The sequence below is a fragment of the Cokeromyces recurvatus genome (genome assembly GCF_025118155.1).
Source record: "Cokeromyces recurvatus strain NRRL 2243 chromosome Unknown BX663scaffold_40, whole genome shotgun sequence".
Lineage (NCBI taxonomy): Eukaryota > Fungi > Mucoromycota > Mucoromycetes > Mucorales > Mucoraceae > Cokeromyces > Cokeromyces recurvatus.
In genome coordinates, this window is record NW_026251426.1 from 123885 (window position 1) to 146690 (window position 22806).

At 32.0% G+C, this 22806-nt stretch overlaps 7 protein-coding genes across 7 annotated transcripts; 3 read left to right on the top strand and 4 right to left on the bottom strand.

Moving 5' to 3' along the window:
• Positions 1 to 1662: 1662 nt before the first annotated feature.
• Positions 1663 to 2280, top strand: BX663DRAFT_555839 (uncharacterized protein; the record flags this gene model as incomplete). The annotated part of the gene is made up of 2 exons (XM_051531665.1): positions 1663 to 1782; positions 1840 to 2280. 2 exons carry the CDS (start codon positions 1663 to 1665, stop codon positions 2278 to 2280), a joined length of 561 nt encoding a protein of 186 aa, XP_051378465.1.
• A 9214-nt stretch (positions 2281 to 11494) lies between these two features.
• Positions 11495 to 12411, bottom strand: BX663DRAFT_524898 (uncharacterized protein). The gene is made up of 3 exons (XM_051529692.1): positions 12283 to 12411; positions 12052 to 12208; positions 11495 to 11953 (listed from the first exon to the last, which is right to left on the bottom strand). Exons 1-3 carry the CDS (start codon positions 12376 to 12378, stop codon positions 11805 to 11807), a joined length of 402 nt encoding a protein of 133 aa, XP_051378466.1. The 5' UTR covers positions 12379 to 12411; the 3' UTR covers positions 11495 to 11804.
• Positions 12412 to 13422: 1011 nt separating this feature from the next.
• On the top strand, positions 13423 to 14689 carry BX663DRAFT_259618 (uncharacterized protein). Its single transcript, XM_051521900.1, has 5 exons — positions 13423 to 13673; positions 13747 to 13823; positions 13887 to 14195; positions 14266 to 14554; positions 14623 to 14689. The coding sequence occupies exons 1-4, from the start codon at positions 13457 to 13459 to the stop codon at positions 14329 to 14331; spliced, it is 669 nt and encodes a 222-aa protein (XP_051378467.1). The 5' UTR covers positions 13423 to 13456; the 3' UTR covers positions 14332 to 14554; positions 14623 to 14689.
• A 4-nt stretch (positions 14690 to 14693) lies between these two features.
• BX663DRAFT_524909 (uncharacterized protein) lies at positions 14694 to 15985 on the bottom strand (the record flags this gene model as incomplete). Its single annotated transcript, XM_051529693.1, has 6 exons — positions 15927 to 15985; positions 15778 to 15874; positions 15559 to 15687; positions 15293 to 15499; positions 15002 to 15229; positions 14694 to 14924 (listed from the first exon to the last, which is right to left on the bottom strand). Coding segments are annotated over exons 1-6 (758 nt in total), but the record flags the coding sequence as incomplete, so codon positions are not given.
• Positions 15986 to 16667: 682 nt separating this feature from the next.
• Positions 16668 to 19622, top strand: BX663DRAFT_443046 (uncharacterized protein; the record flags this gene model as incomplete). Its single annotated transcript, XM_051523550.1, has 5 exons — positions 16668 to 17215; positions 17295 to 17418; positions 17475 to 17650; positions 17709 to 19107; positions 19206 to 19622. 5 exons carry the CDS (start codon positions 16668 to 16670, stop codon positions 19620 to 19622), a joined length of 2664 nt encoding a protein of 887 aa, XP_051378469.1.
• A 69-nt stretch (positions 19623 to 19691) lies between these two features.
• On the bottom strand, positions 19692 to 20561 carry BX663DRAFT_259784 (uncharacterized protein). The gene is made up of 2 exons (XM_051521901.1): positions 20455 to 20561; positions 19692 to 20379 (listed from the first exon to the last, which is right to left on the bottom strand). Exon 2 carries the CDS (start codon positions 20241 to 20243, stop codon positions 19761 to 19763), a length of 483 nt encoding a protein of 160 aa, XP_051378470.1. The 5' UTR covers positions 20244 to 20379; positions 20455 to 20561; the 3' UTR covers positions 19692 to 19760.
• Positions 20562 to 20716: 155 nt separating this feature from the next.
• On the bottom strand, positions 20717 to 22751 carry BX663DRAFT_443082 (glycoside hydrolase; the record flags this gene model as incomplete). Its single annotated transcript, XM_051523551.1, has 5 exons — positions 20717 to 22057; positions 22143 to 22262; positions 22335 to 22407; positions 22466 to 22512; positions 22572 to 22751. 5 exons carry the CDS (start codon positions 22749 to 22751, stop codon positions 20717 to 20719), a joined length of 1761 nt encoding a protein of 586 aa, XP_051378471.1.
• Between the last annotated feature and the right edge of the window lie 55 nt (positions 22752 to 22806).

The window sequence follows — 22806 nt, forward strand, 5'->3', positions numbered from 1 at the left end:
TACAGTGACTCACAAAACCGGCCCAATGTTTTGCACTTTTCCCTTTAATGATGTATTACTCGTTATTGGGACAAGCTACATACACAATTCTTATATCATTATAATCGTTGAAAAGCTCTCTCTATATATATAGTCTAAAATGGAAATACTATTTAAAACTCAGAAAGAAATTAAAGTTTAAAATCATGATGTACATTGGGCCGGTTTTGTGAGCATAAGCTAATTTTTATTTAATCTAATAATTTTATATTTAATAATCAGTCCAATGACCTTTAGCTTTAATAACTGCCTTGCAACGGTTTGGCATGGAGTCTATAACCTTTAAACAATCCTCCATGGTTATCTTGTGGTACCATATATGGGTGATTCTTTCGAACAACTCTCTAATGCCCTTAGGTGGAGTATCATATTCATTCAACTTGCGTTTCAGAAGAGCCCACATATTTTCGATTGGATTAAGATCTGGAGATTGTTAGGGCCAATCCATTAGCTCATACTGCTGGCTTTTAAAATGCTCGCGTGCAAGTAAAGACTTACGTTTAGAGTCATTATCCTGCTGAAAAACAAGTTGATTTCTTTTCAACCCTGTTTCTTTACACACCATTTTAATTGTATTTTCAAGTTCATCCTTCAAAATATCTATGTAAAGCTGACCATACATCGTAGAGTCAATTTTACACATCCATCCTACTCCAACACAAGTTATACAACTCCAAATCATAACGGAGCCACCTCCATGCTTGACATTCTGCTTGACATGCCTAGGTTGAAGGCGTTCATCATCCCTAATCCAAGCCCAGACACGACCGTCTGAGTTGAAACGATTTATCTTCGTCTCGTCAGACCATATAACTCTTCTCCAATCGTCGATCGTATAGTCTTTATACTTTTTAGCCCAGCGGAGTCTTTCTTTAATGTTTTTTTGACTGAGTGCAGGCTTTGCCTCCTTCTCCATAGATCCGAGACCAGCCGATTTTAAAGCCCGTCGAACTGTTTCGGCGGACACAGACTTGTCTAGCTCTGCTTTGAGTGCTTTTTGGACTTGTACGGCGTTGTCTAGACCTCCTCTAGTGACCTTATGAACACAATAGTGCTTTTCAGTCTCCGTAAGTTTAATAGGTCTACCTCCTTTTAGCGTCCCACGTCCTGGAAAAACCTCCTTTCTGATACGAGACACAGTTGCTCTACCCACCTTCACTTCATCAGCAATTTGTCGGTCAGAAATTCCGGCATTAATCTTGGCAATAATTGTGTTTCTTGTCTTAGTAGATAATACGCGCATACTTGCATAAAAATGCTTATGTAAGTAATAAATAAAAAATGAAAAATTACAAAACTTACCTTACTTATAGTTAATAGGGGTCACTGTACACAGTTTTCGCTATTATAATATGCTGGGTACAATTAAATACCATATTGTGGTACTACTTTGTAAATCCTGTAGTGACTCACAAAACCGGCCCAATGTACATCATGATTTTAAACTTTAATTTCTTTCTAAGTTTTAAATAGTATTTCCACTTTAGACTATATCTACATAGAGAGCTTTTCAACGATTATAATGATATAAGAATTGTGTATATAGCTTGTCCCAATAATGAGTAATATATCATCAAAGGGAAAAGTGCAAAACATTGGGCCGGTTTTGTGAGTCACTGTATAATGAACTCTTCTGGTGCTTCTGGTGCTTCTGCTTCTGGTTTGACTGTTGACTCTATGTTGAATTCTGGTTTGGATGCTCTCCTCGAAAATGGGACTCCTCTTTCTTCGGTTGCTGGTGAGGTCTCGAATACTACGGGTTTGGATAGTTCTTCCATGATGGTAGATAATGCTGGTTAGGGTGTTGCTATTGGTGGTTCCATGTTGCCATTCGCCGCCGAAAAGGCAGGACAAGATGAGCAATTGTTGGGGGACAATCTTCGTCAGTTAAGAGCAGAGATGTCTACTCGTTTACAAGAATTTGCACAAGCCCGCAGTAAGAACGATGGGGTTGCAACTCAAAACACTCTCAGGTCCATTAAACTCATCAAACAAAGTATGAAAAGTTTGAGGGAATATCAAGAGACCTTGAACGAGGTTAATCCCCGTCAAAGAGTTAATGAAGGCATGTCACTTCCCGGAGGACTTGCACTTAGTAGAAAGGACTTACCAAAGTTCCAACTCGCCACTAGTCTGGTCAGACCTTTTCCCAATGAAGAGGCTTTCGAGTCAGTTGAACATTTCTTGAGAACATTTGAAAAGGTCATAGAATCATCTGGTCGACAGATAGAATTCGTTTGAAGAACTTTCTTCCCATTGTGCCCACCAAACTCTGAAGACGCTTGATACGAGACTAATATGAAGAACGCTCACTCATGGGTGGAGGCCAGAAAAGTTTTCAAGAATGGTCATAGTTTAAAAAATGCAATACGTTAATACACGGATAAGGTCTTCACAATGAAGATGAACCCTGGAGAACCTCTATTAGATTATTCTAGAAGGTTTCTACAAGCTGTGTTCTATGCTGGACTTTCCAAGGATAACGAACGTATTGCTGATAGGTTCTTGGCATCACTTACACGACCGGTACAGACTGTGATTAGGATGCCGATGGTAAACGCCAGAGATGATTTTGGTTGGACCGTCGAACGTATGACACAAATTGGTAGAGATGTTCTTGGTGATGACCCGCAAACTTATGCAGAGTCTACCCAATATGTCATGAGGAATACAGATGGTGTTCGTGGAGAGAAGATGCTCAAGAAAAGAAGTGCTTTCTCGGGGAAACAGATGGATTATCATCGTTCGAACAACAAAAGATATCACAAGAAGGCAAAGAAGATGAAGGAAACCAAATCATTCTTTTGCACTCATCATAGCCGTAACAGTACTCATGACACCAAGGATTGCTTCACCTTGAATAAACGTGCCGCTACTATGACATCTAGAAACAAGGATGCTAAGATAGCAGGAGAACAAAATAACTTATGCTGGAAATGCAAAGAAGAACCATGGAGCCCGAACCATGTTTGTAAGGTCAATAAGCCCAAAAAGGTCTTCGCTGCCAAGAAAACCCCAGAAACTGTTGAGACTTCTGAGTTGGAGCTAGAAGAAAAGGCCCGAATTGAAGCTGAACGAGACTTCCAGGAGGCTGTTTCCACCGATATCGATTCCCAAATGGAGGAAATCAGTTATGATTGTAAGTACACAAACAAGAAACAAAACTTAGAGAGTAAAGTGAAGAATAAAAATTCATTCAACTTACTAACGCCTATTTTGGTAGAGAATACAAAGCTCATCGGGTTAGTTGACACCGGTATCGAAGCTAGTTTCATAAACATAAATAGTTTAAACAACAAATTAAAAATAAATAATTTAAATAATGGCTCTACCTACAATTTCTTGTCTAATAATAGTAATGTTTCTTGTATTGGTTCTACCGATTTGTTAAATTTTAAATAAACAAATGGTATTACTTTCAAACATTCATTAGATGTGATGAAGTTTAACAAAGGATATGACTTTGATATTTTGTTGGGCACTGATATTTTACCAAAAATGAATATTGGTTTAACTGGAGTAACATACAAAATTGGTGGTGAATTCACACATTCTGATGTAGCTGCCAATGATGAAAGAATTTTTGAAAATGTTAACATCAGTTATGATGGTAAAATTCAACTTGATGATTCGCCTGCCGGTACTCCTGAGCAAAGAGCAGAATTCATGAGAGCTATTAAAGAGGCTATTGGCAACAATAAGAGTATTCCTATTAGGCTAAAGCAAAAGATAGGGTCCTCCAGCATTACTCATGACTGAGATACTGTCAGAGCTTGAAACGTGGCATGTTGATAGAGCTATTTTTTAGCATCTCAGAGCAGTTTTTTTGGACTATTTATGATTATTTTTCATGGAGTAATCAGCTTTCAAAAAATGGCCAAAATAGGGCCTGTTATAGAACAAGCTCTGGATATAATCATAAGTAATATTATAGTAAATGAATTACATAATACAGGATAAACCATATGCCTGAATATAAAATAAAACTCTGTATATAATATCTTGTAAATAATATAAAACTTATTGATATCCAATTGTCTAGATGTATCAATTACACTAACTCAAAAAATGGTTTCAATGTTTTTTAAAAATTCACTTTTTTCCTTTTTTCTTCACATCATTAAACTGAAACGGCTAAAAATTGAACACAGTAATAGTACACATATATTTCCATTTTTGGTAGAAATTTCTTCATAGTCACGTGCTATACGGTCAACTTACTGGCTTTAAAAAATGATCACCCATTGAAACCATTTTTTGAGTTTTCTATTTTTTTCTCATAAATTTACTGATTTTATGTATATGTGACTGCTATTGAGAAAGTAATTACTATGAGCATGAGGGACCCTGTAGGTATTTTATTGTTTGTTCATCTATTCATTTTTCTCCAATTAAGAATTGCAATCTATAAAAAAAACATGAAGCCCATTTCTGTTGAAATTAAGCAAAACATTGAATGTCTTCTTCGTGATGGCGTTCAATATAGTGACATTAGTAAGCGTACAGGTGTCTCAGTTGCAATAATTAGTCGCATTTCGAAAGAGATCGGCATTACTCGAAATGCCCATCATGGTCGTAATGGAACATTCAGCACTAATGAGGGTAGATTAATATTACGAAAGTTTGCAACTGGTCAGTTTACTACAGCAGCACAAGCAGCTAGGAGACTTCAAGGAGAAGGTAAGAAAGTAAGTGCGCAAACTATTCGTAATCTCTTGAAAGATGGAAATTTCGAATCTGATGTCAAACCGTCATCTGTGCCATTGACATCTGAGCGAAAAAAAGAACGACTTCAGTTTGCAAAAACGTATCGTAATTGGACTGTACATGACTGGAGAAGGGTTGTATTTAGTGATGAAACAAAAGTGAATCGTTTGGGGTCCGATGGCAAGATATGGACCTGGATCAAAAAAGGAGAGCCTCTGCGGGACCATAATCTGAATTATAAATACAAGCATGGCGGAGGAAGTATATTTCTTTGGAGTTGTATTACTAGTCAAGGACCCGGCTTTATCACTAAAATTGAGGGTGGTATGGATTCCAAGTTATATTGTGAAATCCTTGAAGGCGATTTCCTCGAAACACTGAAAGATTATGGGCTTAAAATTGAGGATGTTGTTTTTCAACATGATAATGATTCAAAGCATACATCTAAAATGACTACCAAATGGCTTCAAGATTATCATGTTGAAGTACTTAATTGGCCAGCATATTCACCAGATTTGAATCCTATAGAAAATTTCTGGTATTTTTTAAAACGCGAATTATATAGTTTTGAAGAACCCCCTAAAAGTATGCATGAATTATGGGAACGTGTAGCCAATATTTGGCACAAAAAAGTAACGAAAGAGATGCGTCTTAAGCGCATTGATAGTATGCCGAATCGTATTGAAGCATTCATAAAAGCTAAAGGAAGAAAAACAAAATATTAATAAAAATTATATTATATTCAAAAAATGATTTCAACGGATCGCTCATTTAAAACCGCGATTACGCAAAAGTAGCTCATGTGACTGTGTTCTTTTTTTGTATATTATTGCCTTATTAGTCAAAGATTATTACCTATGCGCTCTACAATTCTTGTCCGTTTTTTAAGTAATATAGACGTCATAAACTCCATAAAGTGAAAACATTGAAACCATTTTTTGAGTTAGTGTATAAGACATTGTATCATTTCTAAATATTTATTTTTATAGCCTTGACAAAGGATTCAGGTCGTCTTTGATCCAATAAAATAAAACTATAAAAAATATCAGGAGCATACACTCAGATCAAACAATAGATAATCCATAGAAATCAGTCTCTTGAATCAACAAGATGTATATCTGAATACTGACACTGTTTCATGACTTACCTTTTTTATTTCTTTGATTCAGGATTCATTACTATAAATACAAGTAGTTGTGTAGACATAAAATAATCTTTAACTTTTTCCTTAACTTTCAATTCTTATTCTTTATTTTAATTGAATAAAAACAGTCTCAAACTATACTTCCTTTTGTTCCCTTTCTCTCTTCTTTCTCTTTTTTAAATATTACGTTCCATCACATTTTTATAGTTTGAATTCTTATTTTATTCAATGGTTACTATGAATCCTGACCTTACCTCTTCAGATCTCCTGAGAACAAGCCCTCAGAAATGGAAATAGACTCTACTGTGGCTGGTGAAGAAGTCAATTCTAATTCTAAGTCTACTGGTAACCCCTTTTCTGAAGAGACTACGGACCTTCAAAAGGATCAAGATCTAGATAATCTTCCAATTGTTAATACAATTCCTGAAGAAGCTGCTTCCAATGCTGAAGCCGTATTAGAAGCAATGAAAAAAAAAGCACCATTCTTTTCGCCAATTATACTGCCTTATGTAGAAAAGCTCCTGATTCCCCAGAAGCCTATTACCAATTCTTGGAAAAATTAACTCGTTTCCAACAAGCCCATAATTCTTATAAAATGTCCACTGGTTCTCCTGCTGCTGTTAATACTATGCCTACCATTCGTGCTGTTGTTCCTCCTGGTCTACCTAAACTACAATTTGTTGTGATTGTAGTAGCCTTTATAATTAAGTTAATAGAAATAAACCATCATTTATTACATAATAAAGAGGTTATTCAAATTAAACTAATATATCGCGCTTCACAGCATAATATTCATTCTACTCTCAGTTTTGATAATAGTCATTGTTTGAGTATTCGAGCATTAAAAATAATTATATACATTACATTATGTAATAATAATAATTCAATAGGATTATGACCGTTATATTCAATTACATAATTATTTATAAGTCATACATATTATATATAGATAGCTATAAAGATAAATATTGTTATGTAATAATATCTTATAGGATAATAATAATAGTAGCATATAAATAATTGGTGTTGCTATAGCTGACATATTCACTGTGAATTAATATTGACGCGTCGCTTACCCCAGAAATAATAATTTAATATTTTTAGTAACAGCGACAGCTCAGGCAGAAAAGAATAAAAATAGATTTTATTGTAGGCAGAATTATTCGGAAAAAATATTTATGACTAATGCTTTATTATAGCAATATTTGCTTATCCAAATCATAGTTCTATTAATATCACTTACCTTGCAAAAACATATAAATAACCCTTTACATTTTCACATAATTTTTCCTCGTACAATTTTTGTATTATTTTCTTAATAAAAAAACTACACGAAGTTTTCACAGACTTGTCTTTTGTCTTTTTCTCTTTCTTTAACTTTTTGCTATCAAAACACTGTTCAAATAGACTCCGCACTTTTAAACACTGATATTAAAGCAATAAAAACTGTTAACTTTTTAATGAACATTTGTATTAGAATGCCATTAATTTTCTCTTTAAGACAATATATAATTTACTACATCCTTCTATACAATTATCGCATATAATTTGGTTACAAAGTTACAAAATGGAAACATTTGAACAGTTTTGATCCTTACTGTACCATCACACAAGCCTTTTAAATCAGACATAAGCTTACGCTCTTTTTCACTTTCACTTTACCATGTCCGGCTTTATTGATAAGTTAGAAAAAATACAAGGATCGGACAAAAAGGGTGTTTAGTAACAGAGTAATCTCTTTTTGTTATATTTTTCTATAACTTTTGAATTTGTAATTTAAAATGCTGGCAACCTGTCGATGTTGAAGATTGGGATATTACTGATTTCGATAAACGAATTATTAATACTAAAGACGTCAGCAAGAGATTCAGCCACTTGCTTTTCAGTAATGATATTGTTTTGCGTACAAAGATAAGGAAAGAGAAAAAAAAAGAAAAGACAAGTCTGAGAAAACTTTGTATAGTTTATTCAAGATTAATAATACAGAAAATGTACCCCCAGAAAATAATATGGAAAAATGACGAGTGGTATTTATATGTTTTTGTAAGGTAGGTAATATTAATAAGAGTGTGATTTAGATAAATGAATACTGCTATAATAAAGCCTTCATGCACAAATATGCACAAATATTGTCTCCGAATAAATCTGCATGTAGTATGCATATTTCTGCCTGAGCTGTTGCTGTTATTAAAAATATACACGATTATTGTCTTTGGGATAAGCAACGCGTTAATATTAATTTACAGTAAATATTCCCTCTATAACAATATTCAACGTTACGGATGTATATATAATACGTATGACTTGTATAAATAATTATGTAATTGACTATAACAGTCATAAACCTATTGAATTCTTATTATTACATAATGCAATGTATATAATTATTTTTAATGCTCGAATACTCTAACAATGACTATTATCAAAACTGAATGTAGAATGGATATTATGCTGTGAAGTACAATACACTAGTTTATTCGAATAAACTCTTTATTATTTAAATAAATGATAGTTTATTTCTATTAACTTTGTTGTAAATACGACTACAATCATAACAATAACAGATGAATTACATAATACAGGATAAACTATAAGCCTGAATATAAAATATAACTCTGTATATAATATCTTGTAAATAATATAAAGCTTATTGACATCCAATTGTCTAGATGTATCAATTATAAGACATCATAACATTTCTGAAATATTTATTTTTATAGCCTTGAAAAAGGATTCAGGTCGTCTTTGATCTAATAAAATAAAACTATAAAAGATATCAGGAACATATACTCAGATTAAACAATAAATTTTTTATTTAAAACTTAATCAGATCATTATAACACCCAATAGATAATCCATAGATTAGTTTCTTGAATCAACAAGATGTATACCTGAATAATAACACTGTTTCATGACTCATGTTCTTGGATGGTTATTTTTATTTCTTTGATTCAGGATTCATTAATATAAATACAAGCAGTTGTGTAGACATAAAATAATCTTTAACTTTCAATTCTTTTTTTTATTTTACTTTTCTTTAAAATATTACGTTCCATTACACTTCGAACACTTTAATAACTATAGCATATCTTATTCGATAGTAACAAGCACTTTTCTAATTTACATCTTATCTTAGACTTCTTTAACAATTCTTATACATATCCCATCAATTTAAATTCATAAAAAATAAAATCATTGACTTTCAAGCTATTGTTCGGTCTCGTTGACTTCTTTTGTCTTAATATTATTTTTTATTTTATAGTATTTTTTATTTGATATTTTAAAAGAAATATCACAATGTGCTCATAGATTGTTTTATAGATGTTGATTTATAAAATAATAAAAATAAAAATGTTTAACCGTATTATTTTACTTACAAGCCGCTCCCAATGGTATAAATTAATCTCCAACTCTCTTTGGCAAAAATGTAACCCTGTGCTGGATACTTTGGATAGACGTGTTTTTAAATCGCTAAAATAACAATTTCTACAAGAAAGTTATGTCACTCTCCGTAATGGTCCAAATGCCCAAACGACCTCTACTTGTCGTCCAACCTTGGTAACTGACCCTATTTTATGGCTCCCAATAACACGTACGGAGCGTAGTCAGGCACTCCGCTGGTGTCTTGGTTGGCTCCCTGGTGAAAAACCTCATCCCTATCTCTTCCACTCTGCAGTTAATCATTTTCGTGTCCATGCTACCGAATGCCTGCACATACACCATCGTTTACAAATGCCTGGATCTATCAAAGACCCTCTTTCTTTCTTACTAAATTTATTACTCCTAAAAAAAATAAAAAAAAGTCTCATCTATCTCTTCCTGGTCTGTACGTTGGCCTGGAATTTGCCTGATCCTACATGAATTTGATCATATTTTCCATAGTGAAGATCTTCCTCCCCCTCCAACTGATGTCAGTGCTAGTTGGGTGAAATGGTTGCAATGATAAACATGTTAGTGTCTCTGTCTTGTTTCTGGATTTTTTTCCTTTTTATCTATCTTTCTTTCGTTTTACTTTCCTCCTTATTATTTTTTCTTTATTCTTCAATACTTTTTTTTTTATTTTCCCTCTTGACTCTTAGGAGATTTTTTTTTAACTCTTAACTTCGCGAACTGGTTTGGGCAATACAGTTATTTAAACTATTGCGCTTATTATGACCACTTAATAAATTTATCATTCAACCGTATTTCAAAAAATGACCCATCTAAGTTTAAAAATCTGACTAATCGAGGGTGGAAAGACTGTACTAATTAAGGATTATTATATATAAGCTCTACGATTTTTGTCCGTTTTTTTCAAGCAATAATAGACGCATTAAATCTTATAAAATGAAAACATTGAAACTAATTTTTTTTTAAGTTAGTGTATCATTCGGTCACATATGACTCTGATCTAAATACTATAAAATAGTATGTAATAGATCATCATATATACAACAGAACTCAAAAAAAAAAAAAAAAAAAAAAAAAAGAAAGAAAAAAAAAAGAAACATGGAGGATTTTTTATGAATAAATCTATTATGTTTAAGAGCGCTTAACCTTAGAATAGCAGAATAAAAAGGATAGTTTATTTAAAAACAGATAAGAAAAGTATTTAATCGCAACACTATAATTATCATCCTTATCCATAAAATATATAAATACTCTTACATTATTAACCTTTATTTTGTATAATTGAGTTAATTCATTTTTTTTTACCTTTATCTTAATAAAGCTTATTGACAAGTCTCAACGTATTTCTTCTCTCTGTTTTATTTTATTTCCTATTTATATTTTATTATATTCTTACCTGTAAACCACAACATTAATAAGCTTAAGGAATACGACATTTAAGACTTTATAAAAATATAAACGATACTGCGCTAACTGAAAAAAACAAACTGTATCAGGTAATAAGTGTATGTTAATTTTTCAATTAAGCTGAATCAAAGCTTCATCTTTTGATGTATCTTATTTAGATTGTTTATTATCATATCCTCTGGATCAAATATTCCCAATATAGGACGAGACATTAATAAAGCATGCTTGTTGAAAGAAAAACATTGAATTACCAGACTTGTATAGTTTTATGTATATAATCCTCAAAGAATCTTCTCTTCTATTTATTATTTTTTTTCTTTCTTCCTTCACAAGTCTAACATCGATGATGCATAACTTTTTAACAAATGCCTACGCATTACAATGATTGTTATGCTCTTTTATAATTAATTGGAGATATTTCTATTATTGTAAATGAGCTCTACATCCTTCATCAGTCACAAGGTAGAATCAATGGATTACATTACACATTTTCTTTATTATTATTTTATAGCACTCAATAATTATAGTAGTCCTTATTATATGATGGTTTAACAGTTTCAAAACGAAATATTATTTTGATTAGACTACTTAGTTTAGAAGAGAGTCTTTGACATGTATAAGTGTACTTTTACGTAATTTGTTTTCTTTTCTCTCAAGTCTAATGAAAACGAATTGTCATACTACAAGAATTTACCTGTTTATGGATCAAACACATTTTATTTATAGTATATATTAAAAAGTCAATAAGGAAAATATATATAAGCTTGACAGTCAATATTAATTCACACACACACACACACACTCTCTCTCTCTCTTATATATTAAACAATCATGGATATAAAATCGACAATTCGTATTTTTCATCCTTTTAAATTAATAAACTTGTTACTGTTTCTTTTTTTTTTCCTTTTTTGTTTATCTGAAATTAAGGTTAATCTTTTAATTCAATCATTTCAATCCAAAAAAAAATGAATATTATCGTTTTCCTTAAATAAATATAGTTTATTACGATACGACAAGAAAGGAGGGAGAACAATAAGATATATATAAAGGTATGATTAGGTATTTCTCCAAAAAATATAAATAATGTAGGTCATAGGAAAAAAACAAAGCATTTCTAAATAGCAAAGGATTCTCCACAACCACAAGTACCTTTCGCATTAGGATTATTAAATACAAAATGCTCTGATAGTTTATCTTGAACATAATCCATTTCGCTACCAAGCACTGTAAGAAGCGCTTTTGAATCAACTAATACTGTAACTCCTATCAATTAGCATACATTAATAAAAACCAAAAAAAAAAAGAAAAAGAAAAAGAAAAAAAAATATAAGCAAATAAAAACTGCGATTTGCATCATTTACCATCTTGATTAACTATTTCATCGAATTTCCCTTTAGAATCTGTAAATTGTAAATCATATGCATTTCCTGAGCAACCCTTTTGTTTGACTCCTACTCGAAGATATCGAGGGGTAGACCCTTCAGTTAATGTTTTTAATCGAGATACCGCTGCCGGTGTCTATAAAAATATATTTGTTAACTTCTTTCATTAAATTTGTAAGTAAACCTTTTTAAAAAAAAAGAAAAAATTACCAATGTTAAAGCAGCCTTTCTTAATCGTAGTCTTGAATTATTAGATGTTTTTATTGAATTGGGAGCAACTTGTCTTACAATGGCACCAATAGACATTTTTTCGTAGCAAAAAAAAAAAAAAAAAAAAAAGTGTGGGGGAAAATTTATGAAATGTGAAGGGGGTGTACATGAAATTTCAATAAGATTTAAGGCGTTGTGACTTGCATGAACCGTTTTCAGCTTTAAAATGTGTCAATTACATAATAGAGTGGTAAACGAAATGTAGAAACATCATAAATGAAATTCAGGTAATGCATTAATTCAATTTAGGCAAGAATGCTGTATTATTAAGAATTTTGAAAGGAAGAAATAAAATCAGCCTTTAAAACAGCAAATAAAGAATATGTTTATTTGGAAACCACTTATCTCGAAAAAATGTTCACCTTATGAACTAAATTGTCATAACCCCCCTAAATTAAAGTAGTTTTGGCATGGATCCTAAACCACTTGCTATTGAAGCTTCTTTATAAAAAAAAAATATCAAAAGTGTACGTACATTATTGGTTAAAAGCCAAGCTCAAAAAGCACATTACTTTTAGAAAAAAGATATTTAGAACTATTCATCATTTATTTCAAAAAAAAAAGTAAATAAAAAAACTTAACAAGTTAGCTTGAAATAAAGAAAAAGAAAAACCATGTTGAAAAATGGAAGAAAACTTATTATATGACTCTCTCATTAGCAAAATAACATTCTCTTAAAATAGCCTCAATTGTGTGCCATTATGCTTGATGCATTTTATATATTTGGAAGGCTAAATCCCCCCTCCCTTTAATTTTTCCAATTTCGATATGAGAGTTTAAGGTCTAAATGACAAAATACCATAAATGTAGATTTTGACTGTAGTGCAGATACGTGTATTAATATATAAGAAGATATTATAATGATTATAAATTATATGCGAATGCAAGAAAAAAAAAGATGGAAAAATATTGAGATATGACAATAGTTTACGCAAAGAAACGCGACTTATATTCTATAATTTATTGGCATAAGGTACCTTTGTAGAAATACATATTTACTGGTTGTAAAGAAAATAATTTATTACAAAAGAGGCAATATAAATTATACGGTAAGCATAATGTGTTTTTTCTTTTCTTTTTCTTTTCTTTTATATATTTATAAGCACAACAAAATATGAATATTAACAGTAGTAACAACACCAACAAAATCAGCAATAGTAGTAGTAGTAGTAACATCGATAATACTACTATTTATAATGTTCTCCTTACTTTAAGTAATCAACTAGCCGAGCATAATGACTTGCTACGTCAATTACAAAAGCAATTAAGTGAACAATTTGTGTGTAATTCAAATCAAAATCATTCATATTCTCTTGAGCAGCAGAACGCAAGTAAATAAGTCTGTTATTTTATTCTATTTATATCATTTTTTAATAAAATAACCTTTTTTTTTTAATCATCTAGTCAATCATAAAAATAAAGTTGCTGAAGTCATCGCTGAACCCAATTGCAGAGGTCCAAGAGACCTAAAGGCTAACCTTGTTAGTACTGTTACTAATGGTAAGTATCCTGGTACAGTAGCTAGAATTAATGTACTGTTACAGACACTACACAAAGACCAGTACGGCCAAAATGCTGTTCTCTCTGATGAGCAGATCAATATAAAGCGTCTTGTTTTAAGACATTTGGCAAGGCAGATGAGACATAAAATGGCCAATGATGGTATTAAAGCAACTAAATGGAGTCAAGTAGCAAATGACGATCAACTTTATTACGAGTTGAAATTGGAGGAGGAAGCTACTGAATCAGGCATCAATATATACCGCTGTAGGCAACAATGGTGCGCTAAGCTATTGTTGCAAGAAACGTATAAGACTCATACTGAAATTAGAAAAAGAAGACGACAACAACAAGTATGTATATAAGTTTATTTTTGTATAAAAGCTTTCTTTATTAAACATACAATTCGTGGTGTAATTTTAGGCTGTCAGTGATTCCAACAACCATAATATGATTAAAGAGGAACCATCGTCACCTAAACTATTATAATGGGTATCAAAGTCTAAATACCATGATACGAAAGATATAAAGACCAGAAAAAAAAAAAAGAGAAAAGAAAAAGTTTACAGTTTAAATTAATAAAGCAAGTAGTAAACTTGCAGTGTTTGAACTCAATATTCATAAGTAAACCGACAGATTATACAAGAAGTTAGATATTATTGGGTTTTTTGGCTAAAATTGCGAGCTTCCTTCCATTAAATTATAATTATAGGTAAAATATTAATACCTTTGGTCATTCTCTACATAAATTTCATTAACTAAACAATATATTAATGTAAGCAATGTACATTGTTTAGTAAATCACTTTATGCAAAACTAGCTACTCTACTCTACTCTACTCTACTCTAATTTTGATTCTTTGTATACATATATATTTTATTTTGATGTTGGTATAAGTAATATAATATAAATTGTAATGCTCAAGTTATCTTTATATATGCTGTAAATATGTATATATATGTATGCGTGTATATATAAATGTATATGTATATCTGTATATATTATTCAGATAAGGATGCTTCTTGATATCCTTTCATTTTTTCAATCAATTTCATTGTAAGGGGATCTGAAAATCCAAAAAACTAACAAAATAGGATGCTAGTTAACATACATTGGAAAATTCAATATTTTATATGAATATGTATTAAATAAACTTTACCAAGGGCCCGCTCACTCGTGTATTGCTTGATTTACTTTTAAGACATGCTTCTGTCCATGGAGCAGTTGGTGTATTTCCCTTCCATCCTATATTTTTATCAGCTAGTTGTACTTCAAATATTGGCCCACTATCTTCATTAGGTGGTGATAAGATGCCCATTACATAATCATTGCCAAAGTGAGATTTAGTTGCCCTATAACCAATTGGATAAGGATGTTTATATTTGCACTATAAAGAAATAATAGCTCATTAGTTTATAGATATCTCGTCTTGCATAGATCAACACTTTACACCTCGACTACTCCATGATTTAGAACGTCCCTTCCCTGTATTTAATTCTCCTAGTTCCCATATTGTTGTTCCTATACTTCTCAGTGTCAATGGGACATAAATTTCATCAGGCAAAGAATGTTCTATATCAGCTACTTCGACCGTAGCAGTTGGTACACTTAATTGTCGAATACGATCATGGTCATCAACAATAGCACTTAGTTCCGTCTACTCAAAATAAAAATAAGTATTTTGATTGTTTATCATACTTTGTATTCATTTTTTACAATTTCTTCTGGTGTTTCACCTCGAATTCTTCTTGACAATCGCGTCGGTTGTTTTGGTGTTGGTGTTCGATGTCTGTATGTTAAACGTCTTTTTTTCATATTCGCTTCAGTGTTAACTTTAGGAATATCCTAAAAGAGAAAAAAAAATGAAGTTATTATATGTATTGTATATATATATATATATATATATATGTGTGTGTGTGTGTGTGTGTGTTTTACAGCTGCTATACCACTAGTTGTTAATGAAGTTAGACCTAATTCCTTTAATAGGTTTTGGTTTTCTTCCATGTTCAATTTTCGTTTTAATTCATAATTGCTATTATTAAAAAAGTAAATATAGGAGCTATAGGGGAAGTTAACGTGTGTACCTTAAATTTGATATTGTCATGGTAAATGGAAACTTTATACAAATATAAAAGGAACGCCAACTAAAGAAAAAATTATGTTTAAAGTTATTTTTTTTTTTTATTTTTTTTTAAGAAAAAAAAAATTGACGTGACTTTTTAAAATGATAAGAATTGGAGTGAATAGTATGAGCAGTGTACATGTTAAATAAATAAGGTCAATTATATTAACTATGCATCATATATGCTTATTTACAGTAGCATAATGAAAATAATTTTGGCAATTTGAAAAAGGGAACCAATGAAATTGGTGGCTTAGTTATTTTTGTATTATAGACATGAAATACGGCTGTTGTTGTTAAAGGAGATTATTATTTATTTATTTACTTTTTTTTTTTTTTTTTTTTTTTTTTTTTTTTTTTTTTTTTTTTTATTAAGAAAAAAAATTTATTTTTAACTTAGTCAGTTTTACACGTCGTTAGTTTATTTTATTACATATCTTTATAAATAAAAAAAACGGGGATTTTTTTTATTATACTATTCTTGTTTTAGAAGCAACTTTTTTTTCTCTCTTTTTTTTTTTACAACAGCATGCAAAGTGCTGACATCAGGTTATTATCAATCCTAATAAAAACTCATTTTGATGTACTAACATTTTATATTTTGTAGACCTTTAAAAACTATAGCTAATGATCAACAAGGCGATGAAGAGGAAAATCAAGATACGACAGGTATTTTTTTTTCCTTTCTTTTAATTCTTTATACATGTATAAATATATACTTATCTCTTTAATAGATGTTCTTGATGAATTAACAACTACAACCCGTTTTAATGATCTCTCTCTATCTCCAACACAGATAGAATTACTTACAGATTGTCCTACCACTTATAACGATGACAATGACAATTACTACTATCATTCTCTTCCAAAAAACAATGATGACGATGGCGATGACGATGACGACGACGATACTTCCATCATACTTCCCTCTGCTACAGCAGATGCTATGGAAACTTACGTTAACATTAATGAAAATATATACTGTGGAACAGCTACCGGTAAATCTATTGCTGAAGAAAGCATGCCATGTGAATGCAAATATAGACCTGATCTCGATGATCCTATTGCTGCTTGTGGTGACGATAACCACTGCATCAATCGCATGATGTTTATGGAATGTCTCGTTGACGACTGTCCATGCGATCGTTATTGTAGAAATCGTCGTTTTCAGTTAAGACAGTATGCTCGTGTAGATGTAATTCGAACAGAAAAAAAAGGATTTGGTCTAAGAGCATTAACTGATTTACCAGCGTAAATAAAACTCCATTCATCAAAAAACAGACATGTTGCTGACGTTTTTTTTTTTTTTTTTTTTTTTTTTTTTTTGTAGAAATGCATTTATCATGGAATATATTGGTGAGGTTATCACAAATTCGGAATTTGTTAAAAGGACAAAGGAATATGAAGCAGCTGGATTAAAGCATTATTATTTTATGACCTTAAAGACAGATGAGGTATGGATCATTAATGCATCATCATCATCATCGTTGACTAATGCTTGATTGTGTAGATTATTGATGCAACAAAAAAAGGTTGTTTGGCTAGATTTATTAATCACTCATGTAATCCAAACTGCGTAACTCAGAAATGGGTAGTCGGAAAGCGCATGCGTATAGGTATCTTTACACGACGAGCCATTAAGGCAGGATTAGAATTAACTTTTGATTATAAGTTTGAAAGATACGGGTAATATCAGCTAATACGATAAAGTATATACAAACTTTATTAAAACTTTGTTCTTTAGAGCTGTTGCACAGAAATGCTATTGTGGTGAACCGAATTGTAAAGGATTTATTGGAGGATCGTTAAAGACAAACGACGATATACCTACAAATGAGCCTAATCTTATCGTCAATGATAATGAATCTAGTAGTGGCACAGATGAATCGAGTGATGAATCTAGTATTCAGTCTGATTATGATAACGAGGATGAAAAACAACGTAAACATTCTGAAGATATGACTGTCACTTTAACACAGAAACGATTATTACGAAAGATGCGACGTACTACTGGTTTACAACAGCCTGATGAAGTTCAGTCGTTCGTTAAACGCATGTTGGACTCAGTAGGTAAACCTCACCTAGTCCTCAAGCTTCTTTATCGTTTACAAATTACTGACAGCAAAGAAATCCTCAAGACCTTTTTGCGTCTTCATGGTCTGAAGATGCTCAAATTCTGGCTTGGCGAGTGGAAACAAAACCAAGAGATTCTTGTTAAAGTCCTGAAAGTTTTACAAACTCTACCGTTAGCTAATAAGAATGGTTTAGAGGATGCTAATATGTTTAATGTTGTGGGAAAGTTGACAACACATGATGATAAGCAGGTGAGAGAACTGTCTGTCTCATTGTTGGCCATTTGGAGTCAACTTAAGAGTGTTTATAGGATTCCTAAAAAACGTACGAATACTAGTACTGAGGAAGTAATGGAGGAAAAACAACGTTACAATTCTAGTCGTGAGTTCTTTGATCCAGACGATGATTATTTTGAGTATTTATCGTTAGATGTGGATGCTGCGGAAATTTTATGGAAATGTGAATACCCACCAAGACCAACGATACCAACTGCTCCTCGAGCTATGATTGATGCTTGTATTAAAAACGGGTATTTTGCGTTTGGTCGTAATGGATTTTTCCCTATGATAGAAGAGGAAGAGCTGCAGCAGTATCAACAGCAAGCAATCTCACCTGTTGTTAAACATATCAGACCCATCACAAGTAAATTAAAGCCTCAATCAAAACCACAACCATCACAGTCACCACAGTTACCTCAACCACCACAGCCGTTACCACCTAATTGGAGATTTGCACATGCAGAAGATGGAACCATCTATTATTATAATCGTTTGACCAATAAGACACAATGGGAGTTTCCAGCAATCGAAACACCAACGTCATCTGCTACTATTGAAGGTGTTACTAACCCATCCGATCTTGAAGAACTGGTTGAAAAAACTATTGCTGAATCTAAAAAAAAACGAAAGTTGATAATACGTAGTGAGACCAATAGCCCATCACCATCCAAACGCTCGCTTGACGAAATCGAACTCAAAAAGGAAGTAGGAAAGATTGTAACCAAATACCTAACAAAACAAAAGCATCTATGGAATAACGATAAATTTTTATTTAAAGAACTAGCAAGAAAGGTATGTTTTTTGTTATATATATATATATATAAAAGAAGAAAAAGATATATACATGTATACATATACATACATTACAGAGTTCTAAACTTTCTTTTTAGATTACACATCATATTGTAAATAGAGAAAGTCAGTCATCAAGAAAGCTACAATCAATTAATAGTGTGCGGTCTAAAATTGAGAAATTTATTGATACTCATGGTTCTGAATTGGTAGTAAAGGTACAAAAAAAGATGGAGACTACAAAACCAACAACCGGCAAAAGTAGTAGTCCACCACCATCATCAGAGGAGTTATCACCTGATAAACCACCAATCACTAATACTACACCTATTTCAGTCAATTCATCACCTCTCTCGCCTTATTATGAACAAAGATCACGAGCTTATTATAATCGCTATAACAGTCGTCCACCTTCACCTTATTACCATCGAAGATATTATCGACGATCATCACCATATCGTTATTATAGGAGAAGAAGGTCATTATCAGATGATGGGATGTATAGAACAATTTAATAGAATCCTATTCTTTTTTTTTTTCGTTTTAATTTATAATATTTGTGTTCATATATGTATACATATTTTCTTCTTCTTCTCTTCCCCTTCTCCCTCCCTAATATTGTAAATAATTTAATTCATAAAATTGCTTATAAGTTAAACAATTATAAGATTTCTGATAATTTCACCGTGTAAAGTGGCTTGTATTTTATCTGTAGCTTTGTTAAATTCTTCTAATGGCTCGATATGTATCATTTGTTTCTTGTTGTGATATGTCTTTGTAAGCAACAAACTATCCTCTCGTCCCTTTGTCATGAATACAATGGGTGATTTCTTTAAAAGAAATGAGGGTACACCAACGACCCTCAGCGGATCATCTTCTATGCAGGCATTATTGTTTAAGAAAAGCACAACCTTGGCTCGAGATGGGATTTGATCATGTAACGAAGACTGAGGGTCGAATACTTTCATCATCACCATCCATACTGATGTATCCCCATCACTTTCTAGAACATCATCATGTGTCACCAACCATGTACCAGCACCAGTACCAGTAGTAAATTTCTTATTTTTATCATTAGGCTCTTCTTCTCCCATGATTTGTACAACCACTATCTCATAACTTTGACTTGCTGTCATCCACTTTAGGCTGTATTCACGACTTGCATATCTGTAATGCCGTATCTGTGTTGATGAAGACCAAAAGACAAGTTCAAAATCGTTAGCAGCATGTTTGACTATTGCTTCTAACGGGACCTTCACGTCTTCTTCATCACTTTTTTATTTTTTTTGTAAGATTTTTAATAAATAGTTTATTATAAAAGCTTTTCTATTTTTTTTTCTATTTTACCTAACAATGAATGGATTTGCTTTTTTTTTTAAAGAAAAAAAAAGAAAAAAAAAAAGAAGAAAGAAAGAAAAGAAGACAATAAAACAAAAAAACAAAACAAAAAGAACAAGAAGAACAAAAAAAAAAAAAAATCAGGGGAAAGAAGAAAAAAAAAAAAGATTACATTATGTCAGAATAGGGTATATTTGCAGTACAAACAAAATTCTACATGTATATAATATCTGGCGCTTTTTTTTTTTCTTTTTTTTTTTTTTTTTCTTTACTAACCTCTTTTTAAAAAATACCCTTGAGGCTTCAACTCAAGTCGTAACCCGGAAAGTGATTTAGCAAGGTATCCACTAACCTTGTTCAATTGTTGCTCCATAAAAAAGATACGTTTTGAGGGTAACGTTTGGTAAGGTAGAGCACAATATCCATGCTGCGATAATGGCAAGACAGGAGCAGTGGTACCTACAATTTGAGTTGCATAATCGGTAACAGGTTGATAGGGCATTGAGCTCATATCTAGATCACCAGGAATAGAATCATGGTATTTTGGGCATTGTTCATTCACAGCTTCTGTTGATCTAAGGTAGTGTCGAGATAATGGAAGTATATGTCCTTCTGTTGTAAATACAAAATTCGAATCCATATGATTTAATGGGTGATCGACGTCAAACAATAGATATAGATATTTGAGTGTTTCACTTAACATGAACGATTCCATTCGATCCTCTAAGCGGCCTGTTGTTACATCACCGATTGTCGCAAATCCACACGGTAGACGAGTTCGGTTATTCAAGTCCTTTACAATCATTTCTCCGATTTCTAAATAAAATGGATCGTGTGTGGCTCGATAGAGATAATAAGTTGACTCTACAAATTCAGGACGTAATGGGTAAAATCCTACATCTACCGTCCTTTGGTAAAAGTTAAAGCGTTCAGGTAAAGCATGATATTTTTTCCACAAGTTATAGTAAACAAGATGACCCTTGATTGCTCCATTTAAATCGCCTGCTAACACCTGTAAGCCTGAAAAAAAGGCTCCTAAACTATCAATCCAATACGACATTAATGAGCCATTACTCATATGAACGTTACGATAGAGATACCCGGTGCGATCTCTGACATAGCGCATCAAGGCTTGATAAGCTTCATCGAACATGGTATAGTATTTAGATTCACCAAAGAGTATATAGGCTTTCAGCATATATTCAAAGATAGAATCAATACCAGCCCCGGTTGAGGAAGCAGTATGGATCCATTGACCTGTTTGGATGTCAATTACATTACCTAATAAATTTAGTTCCGATCGTCGTTGCCATATATTGTCTAAAGCAAGCTGTGCTGCTTGTTCATAGCGGGGATCTCCTGTAAGTCGACTAAGGACACCAAACTCTAGGATTAGCGAGCCTGCACCTGCTGTACAAGTCTCAGTTGTTTCAGTAGTAGGTACACCATAACGCAAGTTAACACGTGGATAAGGAATATGTGTTCTTTTTGAAGCCCAAAAGGCAGGCATAAGACGATCAGCAACATTTTTGGCTAAAGACAAGAGTTCATTATTGTAACCTGAAATGGTACGATTAAACGCTGGGTCAGTTGCTAATAGATGTGCAGATAACTATATAAATATATGTGTATATAAAAAGAGAGAGAGAGAGAGAAAGGAGTAAGAGATTGAACAATAAAATAATCGAATAACATACGAGGCCTCCTAATGCTCTAATGTTCACTTCAAAAACTTGTACTTTATTATCTTGACTAAATGAAACCGTTTCTATCACTCGATTGACAGCATCCTCAAATTCCTGTTGTGTACCGATAATCTAAAATAAAATAAGATGAGTACATCAAAATTGGCATTCCATATTTCCGAAAAAAATAAAATAAAATGTTACAGCTAAAGTATCTAAAGTATCTACTAATGTTAAGGAATAATCTCCTAATACATCATTCACATTGATGTTTAATCTAAATATAAAAACAATGTTTAATCTAACCATCAATAATGTTTTAATCATATACATACGGATTAGCTTTATCACTTCCTCGACCTTTACATTCAAAAGGATTTAACTATAAATTACATAAAACAGTGTAAATATATTAAAAACTCGGGGTATTTAAATATAAACCTCATCTTCTGGGTATGCATGTTGCATGTAGTTATTCCATCCATGATTAAACATCTCCTTTGTTAGTTCCCTAACATGTAAAAAACGGATTAATATACGTATTTCTTTTTTTTTTAAAAAAAAATAAATAAATAACGATATTACTTCAATTCTAAAAGTCTCTTTTCTGTCATAAAACATTGACAGCATGATATGAATATAATAAAGAAAAGAATAAAGTCATTATAGAGATTGT

Bases quoted from the DNA above. Each gene is read 5' to 3' on its own strand.
- BX663DRAFT_524898 (XM_051529692.1), bottom strand. From the start codon at position 12,378: ATGTCTATTGGTGCCATTGTAAGACAAGTTGCTCCCAATTCAATAAAA. The intron at 12,209-12,282 runs GTAATTTTTTCT...ATATTTTTATAG, and splicing joins GAAAGGCTGCTTTAACATTG to ACACCGGCAGCGGTATCTCG. The intron at 11,954-12,051 runs GTAAATGATGCA...GCTAATTGATAG, and splicing joins TGAAATAGTTAATCAAGATG to GAGTTACAGTATTAGTTGAT.
- BX663DRAFT_259618 (XM_051521900.1), top strand. From the start codon at position 13,457: ATGAATATTAACAGTAGTAACAACACCAACAAAATCAGCAATAGTAGT. The intron at 13,674-13,746 runs GTAAATAAGTCT...TTAATCATCTAG, and splicing joins TCTTGAGCAGCAGAACGCAA to TCAATCATAAAAATAAAGTT. The intron at 14,196-14,265 runs GTATGTATATAA...GTGTAATTTTAG, and splicing joins AAAGAAGACGACAACAACAA to GCTGTCAGTGATTCCAACAA.
- BX663DRAFT_259784 (XM_051521901.1), bottom strand. From the start codon at position 20,243: ATGACAGCAAGTCAAAGTTATGAGATAGTGGTTGTACAAATCATGGGA.